At 45.6% G+C, this 13,059-nt stretch overlaps 1 protein-coding gene across 3 annotated transcripts in view; it reads right to left on the minus strand.

Annotated features, from left to right (window-relative positions):
• DOCK11 (dedicator of cytokinesis 11) overlaps positions 1–13,059 on the minus strand; it is a 291,743-nt gene that overhangs the window by 167,778 nt on the left and 110,906 nt on the right. For all 3 annotated transcript variants that reach the window (XR_005774010.1, XM_040406100.1, XM_040406099.1), the window contains exons 27-29: positions 6,630–6,701; positions 3,208–3,354; positions 483–566 (exon numbers count right to left, since the gene is read on the minus strand). Coding sequence is in view for 2 of the 3 variants with exons in the window: in XM_040406100.1 (XP_040262034.1) it covers positions 483–566; positions 3,208–3,354; positions 6,630–6,701 (303 nt within the window). In the remaining variant the exon portion in view is untranslated. The remainder of the gene's footprint in view (positions 1–482; positions 567–3,207; positions 3,355–6,629; positions 6,702–13,059) is intronic.

Genomic DNA, 13,059 nt, shown 5'->3' on the forward strand with positions numbered 1-13,059 from the left:
TTCCTATTCATGAGGCCACACAGACTTCTATCAAGTGCTTTCAGGAGTTGTAAAGTAATAATTCTGCTCTAATTACTGCACCGAATGATTCCATATGACATAGAAAACAAATAATAACTACATAAAATCCCAGTATCAAATTCATCTGAAAGATCCATTGCAGTCTGAGTGTATAAAGAAAGGCCATGGACCATAAAGGAAAGTTTTGGTTTTCCTTGCCGCAAAATGTTATAAATCAATTATTTAGAACAGGATGTTATTTTTAACACAGCGTGAGTCAATATATGAGAGGATCTGCTGCAACTGTACCCATAGATATGGTGATCAAATGGCATTGAAACGCTGCCGCCTGTACAGATAATCCATGGGGTCCAGCCAGCTGATAACATGAAGATGACAATTACGGAGGCAAGAAGCAAGGAAATAATACACTGAAATACAAATAATTTTTTACATCATTTGCTGAATGTTTATTAACTTACCTTCGGATCTTTAAGACTGAAGCCGGACATGTAGTCGTTGATGAGATTAAAGACGAATCCTCTGTCCATCAATGTAAGGCATCTCTGAAATAATACGGGATTAGAGGAGAGTTGGAGTACTGCTAACATTCATTTTTCTAATGAAGGCAGATATAGTTAGGTAAGGCAAAATGGCATTCGTTTTAGAACCAGGTTGCCTTATGAAGATCACGTGGTGATCAACGGTGTGTTCTCTAACCTCTGCCAAGCAATGGTTAATCACAGGGGTGCACACAGGTCTCATAGGGCCCCACTGCAAAACTTAACATGGGCCCCCCTGTAACCCAATAGCAACCGCAAGAAATTGTAATAAAAAAAAAATTGTACCTTCTTTATCTAACTTCTATGTCAGAAAACATGGAACAGGTGCCTAATAAATTTGGCGTTCATTCTGACCACCATATTTTTCAATGTATTTGCTCCAGACAACTGGCAAAAATACATTGATGAATCTCCTGCTTTCCCTTCTATCATACAGCTGTCTGCCTGCAGCCACCACTAGGGGGAGCTCAGTGCATAGGAATGTATGCAGTTACAATTTACTGCAAGCTGAAATCATTTCTCTGCATTGAGCGCTCCCTAGTGGTGGTTCCATAAAATTGCAGTGTTTTTATACTGTGAAGAGAAAGGAGGAGTTCAGTGCCAGGCTCTCCCTCCTGCGGACGCCATACCAGGTGCAAGGTCTGCCTGCATTGAAGGTACGCCACTGCTTAATCATCAGGGAATGTCTGAACACAAGGCCAGTTTAGGGACAATATGTAATTACTTGTCAGCAATTCAAATGATTGGCCGTCCATGAAATACATAGACAGACCTGGGCCAGCGTAGTGGGCGCCACTCTTAGAAGATCAAAAACTGTTAACAAAATGTCACTGAAGACCAGTCATTTCAGAGAAAATCCTCCATGACATAGATTCACATAGGCCAGAGCTGACACAGGGTTGTTACAAGTAACCACAGGGTCCCATGCCAAACCTTGGAAGAGGGCTTCACCATCACCACCATCATGAGAAAGACAGTTCAGGGCATAAAATTGTAAATTCGGCTCCGCTCTGTCCTCTGTGTGATCTGCATTCAGTGTCCTCTTTTAATTTCCAGAGCAATCATCAAATGCACATGCCTCTGAATGGTGATCTCTTTACAAGCGCCGATGATCGGGTAGTGATTGGGAATCAGTGTTCCCAGGAACAATCCTTCCAGACAATTGCCCCGTATAGAAGTGCCGCCAATCGCCCAATGATCGAGCAAACACTCATCTATCGAGTGAAGGCATTGCTAGTGCAGATGCCTAAATCATCTTTTCTGGGCAGTTGACTCTGCTCTCTAAAGACTTATCTGCTTCACAAAAACAATGATTCTCTATGGGGACGAGTGACTGTCAGTAGTGATCTCTAGTCCCCATACAGCAGAGGTGATTGTGGCGTGTAAACGCATCTCTCACCTCCTCTGAAGAGCAGGCAATTATCAGGAATGAGCAGTCCCTGCTGTGATGGCCCGTATAAAAGGGGGCTATAGTTGCTGCTGTTCTTGCTATCCGTGTAGTTAAACTCACCGAAAATAATGTACTAAAACAATAGATGCAAACATAATATATGGACTAAGGGCCCTTTTACACTTGCGTTGTTCTCTTCCGGCATAGAGTTCCGTCGTCGGGGCTCTATGCCGGAAGAATCCTGATCAGGATTATCCCCATGCATTCTGAATGGAGAGAAATCCATTCAGGATGCATCAGGATGTCTTCAGTTCCGGACCGGAACGTTTTTTGGCTGGAGAAAATACCGCAGCATGCTGCGCTTTTTGCTCCGGCCAAAAATCCGGAACACTTGCCGCAATGCCGGATCCGGAATTAATGCCCATTAAAAAGGCATTGATCAGGATCCGGCCTTAAGCTAAACGTCGTTTCGGCGCATTGCCGGATCCGACGTTTAGCTTTTTCAGAGTGGTTACCATGGCTACGGGACGCTAAAGTCCTGGCAGCCATGGTAAAGTGTAGTGGGGAGCAGGGGAGCAGTGTACTTACCGTCCGTGCGGCTCCGCGGGCGCTCCAGAGTGACGTCAGGGTGCCCCACGTGCATGGATGATGTGTCGCATGGATCACGTCATCCATGGGCATAGGGCGCTCTGACGTCATTCTGCAGCGCCCGGGGAGCCGCACGGACTGTAAGTATACTGCTCCCCCGCTCCCCACTACTACTATGGCAGCCAGGACTTTAATAGCGTCCTGGGTGCCATAGTAACACTGAACGCATTTTGAAGACGGATCCGTCTTCAAATGCTTTCAGTTCACTTGCGTTTTTCCGGATCCGGCGGGCAGCTCCGGCAAATGGAGTACACGCCGGATCCGGACAACGCAAGTGTGAAAGGGCCCTAAGCCCTGATTCTGATATAATAAAATCTGAGATTCGTAGCCAATATATTTTGATCAAAACACATCTGTGCCCGTCTACCAGCGCCAAGGTGGTCGTTGGGCATCTACATTCAGGAGAGCAGACCTAATCTCAAAGGCGACCTTGATTAGGGTGGTACAAATAGATGTGCATGCTCCTCCTCTCATTGGTTGCTTGATGCACACAGAGGTGACGAGGAGCAGCACACTAGTTTCCTCTAAATTAGATTAGTAATCTATGAAAAATATCAAAATCTAGTCCTATCCAATTACAGCAATAAGGCATAGAGACGATTTTACCTTGATGAAGTTGGCCAAGCTCATGTTGACATTTCTTGACTCCTCTGGAATCTCACCATATCTTATGGTGACATGAGGAATAATTGACAGCAGCAAAGAATGAAGGATATTTTGATAAGAATCTGGAAACCTCTGAGGTCGAGGTACCTATTGGAAATTAAAAACAGAAACACTTAAAGGGGTTTTCCAGGAGTACACTATTGATGACCTGTCCTCAGAAAAGGCCATCAATATCGCAACGCCCCCCACAGATCAGCCATGGAGGGGCCGTGGAGCTCTATTTCCTAGGCCAGTGACGCCAAGTTCATCAGTCACAAGGCCTAAGTGCAGCTCAGTCCCATTCAAGTGAACAGCGAGCACAGACGCTACACGATGTACAGAGTAGGTAATCTGTGACGAGGCCACGGCGCTCCTGTGCTCTTCAAGAGCTGATCGGTGATAAGATATCAATGACCCATTCTGAGGATAATCAATATTGTACACTCACAAAAACCCTTTAAAACAGGCGATATCATCAGCTGTGAGAAATTATCTTGTTCACATAGTGAAGGAAAACTACGGTAAAATGTTACAAATAAGATGTTGTGCCTTCTTCCATGTCTGTTTTGCTTTAAGATTTATAATTATAAACCAAAATTTAAAGGGGTTGTCTGGTTTTGAAAACCCATTTCCAAAGCACTTTACTAGGACTGAGATACTGAGATACCTAATAGAGCGGAGATATTCATTTGGGACCAACATTAACTAGCCAGAGTGGAAAGCAGATGCAAAGGGCATCGCCATTTTATGTAATGGCCGTCACACTGCCATTTTCATAACCAATTAAAGTCTATGGTGCTATTCACATGGCCAGGTGTGTAGCTATAGGGGGTGCAGAGGAAGCAGTCGCCACCAGGCCCTGAAGCCTGAGGGGCCCAAAGAACCCTTTTACCACATAAGAAGACACTGGTATTATAGAAAGTGCAAGGTCAAGAATATGGCATAGGAAGGGGGAGGTGCCGTTTCAATTTTTTGCATCAGGCAGCATAAAGGCTATGTGATTCCCGGCCCCTGGCCACAAAGCACTAAGGGAAAGGGGGCTCAAGCTGAACTCTTGCACCAGGGCCCATGAGCCTTTAGCTACGCATCTGGGTAAAACAAAGGGGATTACATCAACAACAAACTCACATGGCCAAAGATGTGGTTCAGGTAGGGACGTAGCTATAAGGGGTGCAGAGGTAGCAGTCGCTACCAGGAGCCTGAGGGGCCCAAAGACCCTTATGCCACATAAGAAGACACCGGTATTATAGAAAGTGCTTGCTGGCAGGGCTCTGTTATAGATTTTGCACTGGGGCCCAGAGTGTTCAAGTTAGTCCTCTAGCTCAGGGAAGTGGTTAGGTCAAGAATTTGGCATGGGGAAGGGGTGCCATTTAAATTTTTGGCACAGGCAGCACGAAGGCCCCTTGTCACAAAGCACTGAGGGAAGAGGGGCCCAAGCTGAGCTCTTACATCAGGGCCCAGGAGCCTTTAGCTAAGCCCCTGCACGTGGCCGTTATTTTTTTTTATAGCAAATGAATGAGTGCACCCATCTAACAGCTGTTACAAACGGGTGCACTGTGCAAATAAAGGGCTGTGACGTCAGTGCTGGGAACGACAGGTCCTGCTGCCTCCAGTGCAGAGCAAGTGTTCTGAGGACTGCCTGTGGCATGGTGAGTGTTTTATGTTATTTTTATTTTTCTGGCACTATCAAGGGTGGGGTGGGGGAATGTGGTGTCTGTGGACATTTTTTATACAGGGTGCAACGGGGAAATTTTATATATAGGGGGCTCTATGGAGGGGCATATAGACACTGTGGGCACTACAGGGGGTCATTATAGATACTGGGGGCAATATGGTGGGCATTATTTATACTGGGAGCATTGTATATACTGAGGGCACTGTTGGGCACGAATCAAACATTTCGACTTTTTTTTTTCTTTTACCTTGTTTCTGTTTGCCGTATGTTTGCCCATGATGTGTATTTTTTTTATTGTTTGCATATTTTTATTTACATTTTGAGGAAAGGAGGGTGATTTGAATATTTATACATTGTTTTATTTTTTTAAACCTTTTAAATGCCCGACCACCAACATAAATTTACATGGGGCTGTCGGGAAGAGGTTAAAACACGAGTTACTAATGCCTGTTGCCACCATTAGGGATGCTTAAAGGGGTTATCCAAGTTCTCAAATAGCCCCCCTCCCCATGTGCCGGGCCCCTCACAGGTAATACACTTACCCCGCTCCCCGCGACGATAGGGAGGCTCCTCCCAGTCCATTGGCTGACCCCCACCCCCCCTACCCCTCCCCCCTCAGCACTAGTTGTTTTCATCCGTGTACAGGGAGAAGCATCAGCGGTGGTGAGGGGACCAGGAGCGGCACGGGGAGCGAGGTAAGAATATTACCTGTGAGGGGCCCGGCACATGGGGGGCTGTTTGAGAACTTGGATAACCCTTTTACGAGCTGTTTATTGTCTATACATAATAAACAAAGAAAGTATACAGTGAGCTCCAAAAGCAGATGAAATTCCATCATTTATGCCTATGCATGGTATTTGCAGCTTTGTAACAGGACAACAGAACTCGAAAAATAAATCAACTCAGAACCGTGGACAAAAATAAAAGAAAATTATGTTCAAGAATGAAGAGTAACTTTAAAGGTGTTGTCTCATCTTGCTGTTACAAAGGAGAGATGAGACTGAGCCCTGACTAGGGATGAGCGAATTTCATATTTTGAACTTCGAGTTCGTGTCGTGGTATAAGCTGAATTGTGTTATGGATTCTGTTACCACGGACCATAACGCAATTCTGTGACGGAATACATAACGGAATGCCTTTAGAGGCATTCCGTCATAATAAAAGTCTATGGCTTGCATAACGGAAACCGGACGGATCTGTTATGCAGCCCATAGACTTCTATTATGACAGAATAAATAACGGAATGCCTCTAAAGGCATTCCGTCACGGAATTTGCGTGTTTGGTCCGTGGTAACGGAATACAAAAAAAAACTATTCAGCTTATACCACAAGCCGAACACGAATTCAAACAAGTTCAAAATATGAAATTCGCTCATCCCTAGCCCTGACCTCAAGGTGGCAGGGAAACAGTGAGCAGGCTGACACACACGACACACCATGAAGTCCATAGAGCTACAGAAAAAGGATAGCACAGCTAGCTTTTATTCTAACTCGGAAATGGCATAGTTTGCTGTGCTATGCTGTTTCCGCAGCTCCCGTCAAAGCAATGGGAGCTACTGAAACGACGCCGACCCGCTCGCCGTGGTGGTCAGGGCTTAGTCTCATCTTGCCTTAGTAATGGCGAAATGAGACAACCCTTTTAAGGCTTAAAATTATATATACAGTATGTGAAAAAGCTCATATAGGCTTTCTTGACAGCATAGCTTACCTTGATTTTGTTCTCTTCTATTAGGTACAATGCCATAGCCTTTGCCAATGCTTCAAAGAAAAACCAGGAGTACTGGAAAAAAGCAATCGTGCACCAGCATGAATCACCTTGTAATCTTGTATAGCCTTATGCATCTACTTTTACAAAGTGATCACAGAACTGACCCCGGTACATACATACTAGTCTATGTGTATCATTTGGATTGTCTCATTTACAACTAACTTTACAACAACTGTGTGGTTTTGCGCCAACGTTCCCCGATGACTGTTTGGTATTCTAAAGTGGTTAAAGGGAACCTGTCACCTGGATTTTGTGTATAGAGCTGAGGACATGGGTTGCTAGATGGCCGCTAGCACATCCGCAATACCCAGTCCCCATAGCTCTGTGTGCTTGTATTGTGTATAAAAACCGATTTAATACATATGCAAATTAACCTGAGATGAGTCAGAGCTTGAAAATATGACTCTTCTCTGGTCACACAAGTAAGATATGACTCTTTTATGATAATTTGCATATGTATCAAATCGTTTTTTTTACACAATAAAAGCAACGTGAATGTTAAGTCAATATTGGGCTAGCAATCTAATCGACGTAGGTGCATTTGGCCAATGTTTAATGTGGGATTTAAAAAAAAAAAAACAGAAAGGTCTATTGTGTGGTTTCTGCCGTTGGGAAAGTGCACCTCACATTTACATACCTGGTAATGTCAAATCATCTATTGGATTCATCTATCTATGGAAATGACTGTGATGAGATTTCAAGCATGGAGGTGCACAGGCTGCTTTGGCTATCATTATGAGATCTGAAGGCAGTGAGATGAGTCAGCGGCGAGGTCAACTCCATGATGTGTGAACCTTACTCACTGCTGATCATCAGTGAACGCTCCTCTCCACAGAATGATGACTGACAGGGGGCTTCGCTGCCGGGGAAGTGGGGGCAGACTCAGCAGGCTAGGATTTTGAGTGGCCCATCCCCTTTACACCAATCTGAAACTTGTCTGGACCCTCACCGGGAGAGGATCTGTGGACCTTTAGACGGCTCAATACCATGAAATCTATATTTTTTTTTCAATAGAACTGCTTCCTCCTTCCTTGTGGTGCAGTGGCCTTCAAGGCGGTCACCTACCTCTCATCCTAGCTGAGATATTTTATTGAATATTTATCTAGCTATTTATTGAGATAAAAAGACATAAGGTTCAAAAGTCTATCTACGTCAATGATTTATCCTGCAGTATTGACCCAGGGAATGCAAAAAAAAAACCTACACAGATTTATCTGCAAATATGGAAATTTTACTCCATAATCCACGTTTCAATACTGACCACTGTGGTATTCCACAAGCCTCTGTGCTCCAATCTATTTTTCCACTAATGACAATTTTGAGCCCTTGACATCTGGCTGATTATTGGGAATGAACATTCGTATAAACGCTCGTTCACAGTTATTGGTCTGTGCACCTGATGAAGGCGCAAACAATCGTTCATTAGGTGACGTCATCGTTGACGCAGACACTATAATTGTTTCGGAGCAGTAGATCATCCTATGTAAACAGCGATCTGCTGCCCAGGAAGAAGGAATATGTAGGGGAAGACTGGCTGCAGTAGCGATCGCGTGTCCTTATACACAGGAAATGACTGCAGTATGTCAAAAGGGTTTCTGAGACTTTCCATCAGCATCTGATCGGTGGTTCTCTGACATCCGGTAGTCTCCTTGTTCTGCTGTTTGAGAGGGCACCGGAGCTTGCAGTAGCGCTGCGACCTTCTCTCAGCTCACCAAGCACAGCGCCGCACATGGTATAGTGGCTGTGCTTGGTATTGCAAATCAGCCCCATTCACTTGAATAGAGCTAAGCTACGCCTAGGCCACGTGACCGATGAACGTGACCTCACACGGCCTAGGAAAAGCTGAAGAAGACCGCAGGGCTACTGTGAGTGCCAGTGCCTTCTCAAACAGCTGATCGACGGTGGTCCCGGGAGTCGGATCCCTACGAACAGCTGTTTGAGAAAGCACTGGCAGTGCAAAGGGGTCTCAAAGGGTTTGTCTCACTTCAGCAAATGGCATTTATCATGTAGATGCAGTTAATACAAGGCACTTACTGATGTATTGTGATTGTCCATACTGCCTCCTTTGCTGGCTGGATTAATTTATCCATCACATTATACACTGCTCATTAACAGGGGTCATGACTATCTAGCAGCAGTGGTGGTGGGAAAAAGTGCCAGCCTCTCTGGTGGCCAGGACCGTGGGAGTGCACATAGGCACGCATGCGCAGCAGCTCCCATTCTGACCACCTAGTATCTGTGCTGAAGCGGTGGCTGTAACCCCTGGTGTATAATGCGATGGAAAAAAAAATCAAGCCAGCGAAGGAGGCAAGATGGAAAATCACAATACATCAGTAAGTGCCTTGTATTAGCTTTCTCTACATGATAAATGTCATTTGCTGAGGTGAGACAACCTCTTTAGCCCTATAGATGGTTACAGATTAATATATCCAAGTGTAACGAAATCTGAGGTGAATAGACAGATAGATAGATCTCATATTCTCCTAAACTTACATTATCAATAGCTAATTGTATAGCAGTGGCTAATTGATCTACACTGCTCAAAAAAATAAAGGGAACACAAAAATAACACATCCTAGATCTGAATTAATTAAATATTCTTCAGAAATACTTTGTTCTTTACATAGTTGAATGTGCTGACAACAAAATCACACAAAAATAAAAAAATGGAAATCAAATTTTTCAACCCATGGAGGTCTGGATTTGGAGTCACACTCAAAATTAAAGTGGAAAAACACACTACAGGCTGATCCAACTTTGATGTAATGTCCTTAAAACAAGTCAAAATGAGGCTCAGTAGTGTGCGTGGCCTCCACGTGCCTGTATGACCTCCCTACAACGCCTGTGCATGCTCCTGATGAGGTGGCGGACGGTCTCCTGAGGGATCTCCTCCCAGACCTGGACTAAAGCATCTGCCAACTCCTGGACAGTCTGTGGTGCAACGTGACCTTGGTGGATAGAGCGAGACATGATGTCCCAGATGTGCTCAATTGGATTCAGGTCTGGGGAACGGCGGGCCAGTCCATAGCATCAATGCCTTCGTCTTGCAGGAACTGCTGACACACTCCAGCCACATGAGGTCTAGCATTGTCTTGCATTAGGAGGAACCCAGGGCCAACCGCACCAGCATATGGTCTCACAAGGGGTCTGAGGATCTCATCTCGGTACCTAATGGCAGTCAGGCTACCTCTGGCGAGCACATGGAGGGCTGTGCGGCCCTCCAAAGAAATGCCACCCCACACCATTACTGACCCAATGCCAAACCGGTCATGCTGGAGGATGTTGCAGGCAGCAGAACGTTCTCCACGGCATCTCAAGACTCTGTCACGTCTGTCACATGTGCTCAGTGTGAACCTGCTTTCATCTGTGAAGAGCACAGGGAGCCAGTGGCGAATTTGCCAATCTTGGTGTTCTCTGGCAAATGCCAAACGTCCTGCACGGTGTTGGGCTGTAAGCACAACCCCCACCTGTGGACGTCGGGCCCTCATATCACCCTCATGGAGTCTGTTTCTGACCGTTTGAGCAGACACATGCACATTTGTGGCCTGCTGGAGCTCATTTTGCAGGGCTCTGGCAGTGCTCCTCCTGTTCCTCCTTGCACAAAGGCGGAGGTAGCGGTCCTGCTGCTGGGTTGTTGCCCTCCTAAGGCCTCCTCCACGTCTCCTGATGTACTGGCCTGTCTCCTGGTAGCGCCTCCATGCTCTGGACACTACGCTGACAGACACAGCAAACCTTCTTGCCACAGCTCGCATTGATGTGCCATCCTGGATAAGCTGCACTACCTGAGCCACATGTGTGGGTTGTAGACTCCGTCTCATGCTACCACTAGAGTGAAAGCACCGCCAGCATTCAAAAGTGACCAAATCATCAGCCAGGAAGCATAGGAACTGAGAAGTGGTCTGTCGTCACCACCTGCAGAACCACTCCTTTATTGGGGGTGTCTTGCTAATTGCCTATAATTTCCACCTGTTGTCTATCCCATTTGCACAACAGCATGTGAAATTGATTGTCACTCAGTGTTGCTTCCTAAGTGGACAGTTTGATTTCACAGAAGTGTGATTGACTTGGAGTTACATTGTGTTGTTTAAGTGTTCCCTTTATTTTTTTGAGCAGTGTATTAAGCAAATGCAAATGGTGCCTCTAGATGCCAGCCCGTCTGAAGACTAGGTGAGAAACTCCACATTCTCAGAGGAAGCCCCCATTTAGCACAGGCCTGCTAATTGCAAACCCTTTGGGCATCCTAATGAAGACCTGGGAGGGGGATACTTAAAATGCACAGCCACCCTAGACATGTTGTCTGCTAGACCAGTGGGTGGTCTAACCCATTCAGTAGATGAATGAAATAATATCAGAAGCCATAACTCTGACCTCATGGCACCCACAGCCTCAGAACCCTAATAACAGTGTTCAGCCTGACATGGGCTTCGGGCAGAGTCTATGCGCGCCATACTGGGCAGGAGGCATTTCTCTGTATTCAGGATCTGGCCGTCTGGAGATCATAACTCAATCACATTTGGTGTCTGTATGACCAGGACAAAGCGGCTCAGATTATGGGATCATACCTGTACCCACAGTCCCTGTCATACAGCGAGGAATCGCTGTGATTCATATTGCCACCTCAGTCAGTCTTCTGGGAAGGTGGGGCAGAAACCTGAATAATATCAGACATCCCAGAAGGCCGGACCGAAAGGAGGGAGGTTCCATCACAGCCCACCCCTCGGCTGAGGGGGGATAAAAATGGGTGTTTGGGAACAGGTAATTGTCAGCCATTTTGGGGATCCACATCGTTTGGACTGACTGCCCATATCTTCAGCTGTCCCCACAGCCGGAATATAAATGCTGCATCTCAGTAAACCAATATTCTGTATTTTATCTCTATTATTTTATCTGTTTTACTGCATTGTTATTGTATGTATATGTTTATCTTTTATCTGACACTTTCTTTTTGTATTGCACTGCACTATTGTGTATTAAATGTAAAAATTGATAAGTCCCTTCTATGTGGTCTTATAGAACTTGCTCTTTTGGAGGGAATAACGTTATCAGTGGTGTTTCACAGGATTTTAGGTCCCATATAGATAACCTGTGTTACTGTGTCAAATTTGGGTTGAGAGAATATCCGAGTATAGGCCCCTATTGCCTTATAGTATAGGTGGTGGCAGCTATTGTGATAGAAAATATTGGGGTGTTAGAATCTAGGGGAGTAAGTTAGCATAATTCCGTCCTCTAGAATAGGTGGGTGGGAATTTCTGTGGTAACTTGATGAGCTCACCAGTATAATTCACCCCAGTGACGTGACCTATTGAGTAGGGATCGTGACACCAAGCAAGAAACCAAGTCATCTCTCACCCCTATAACCAGAGACTGGCAAGGAACACCGGAGCAGCTAACAAGTAAGTACAACATTTTGTATTATTTCACACAACTTTCCCTCTTTTGAATTTTTTTTTGAAAAACAGGAAACCCCTTTGAAGTGGCCAATTCTAAATGAGTGACAGTTTTGAGGGGGTTGCCAATCTCGTCATTTCCACAGTGACCTGGGACTAAGCTCTGGCTACAGGTGGACAGCCTTGCTATTTCCGTAAGGCTCCTTTATCACGGGCGAGTTTTCCGCGCAGGTGCAATGCGTGAGGTGAATGCATTGCACCGAATGCTGATGGATCATGTGATGGACCATGTGATGAGCGCAGTGACGTCACCAAAGGTCCTTTTTCTCCCAGGTCATCAAAGAAGAAGACATAGGAGAAGCCGGGCTGTGCGAACAAGTGGATGAGGTGAGTTTAATTATTTTTCTTTCTTTTTTTAACCATTCCATCCCTATTTTACTAAGCATTCTGTTCTGTGAAGAAGTCCGGGTTCGGGTCTGGGTACGAAACATGCCGAATTTACTCACGCGCATGCAAAAAAACGCTTTGCACTCGCGGGGAAATATCTCACATCTTCCCGCAACGCACCCGCATCTTTTCCCGCACGTCACCTGCAACACCCGTGTGAACTCCCTTAGTAGTTAACGGGAGGTATGCAAACAGCCTAGCAGAACAAGTTACACTGCTTCCATAACTCATGAAGTTGTCAAGCCATCACAACTTGTTCTGCTGCACTCTTTTCTCAGCTGCCATCCACTAATGGAAACAGTGGAGCACCTGCTTGCTCAGCTTCTTCTGTAAGCTTGGCCACCTGGGGCTGGAGCTTATTCCCATCTGGCTGTGGAAACCTCTTTATGGTCCCCATACACATTAATGTATTGTCGGCTGAACCTGCTATTTTTCAAAGTGACCGACCAAGGCCCCTTTCAAACGAGCGAGTGTCTCGTTGCAGACTCGCAGTGAGACAACCGGCCTGAATTTCCAGCTCTGCCGGGGTCACATAG

The sequence above is a fragment of the Bufo bufo genome, chromosome 8 (assembly GCF_905171765.1).
Source record: "Bufo bufo chromosome 8, aBufBuf1.1, whole genome shotgun sequence".
In the NCBI taxonomy this organism is placed as follows: Eukaryota; Metazoa; Chordata; class Amphibia; order Anura; family Bufonidae; genus Bufo; species Bufo bufo.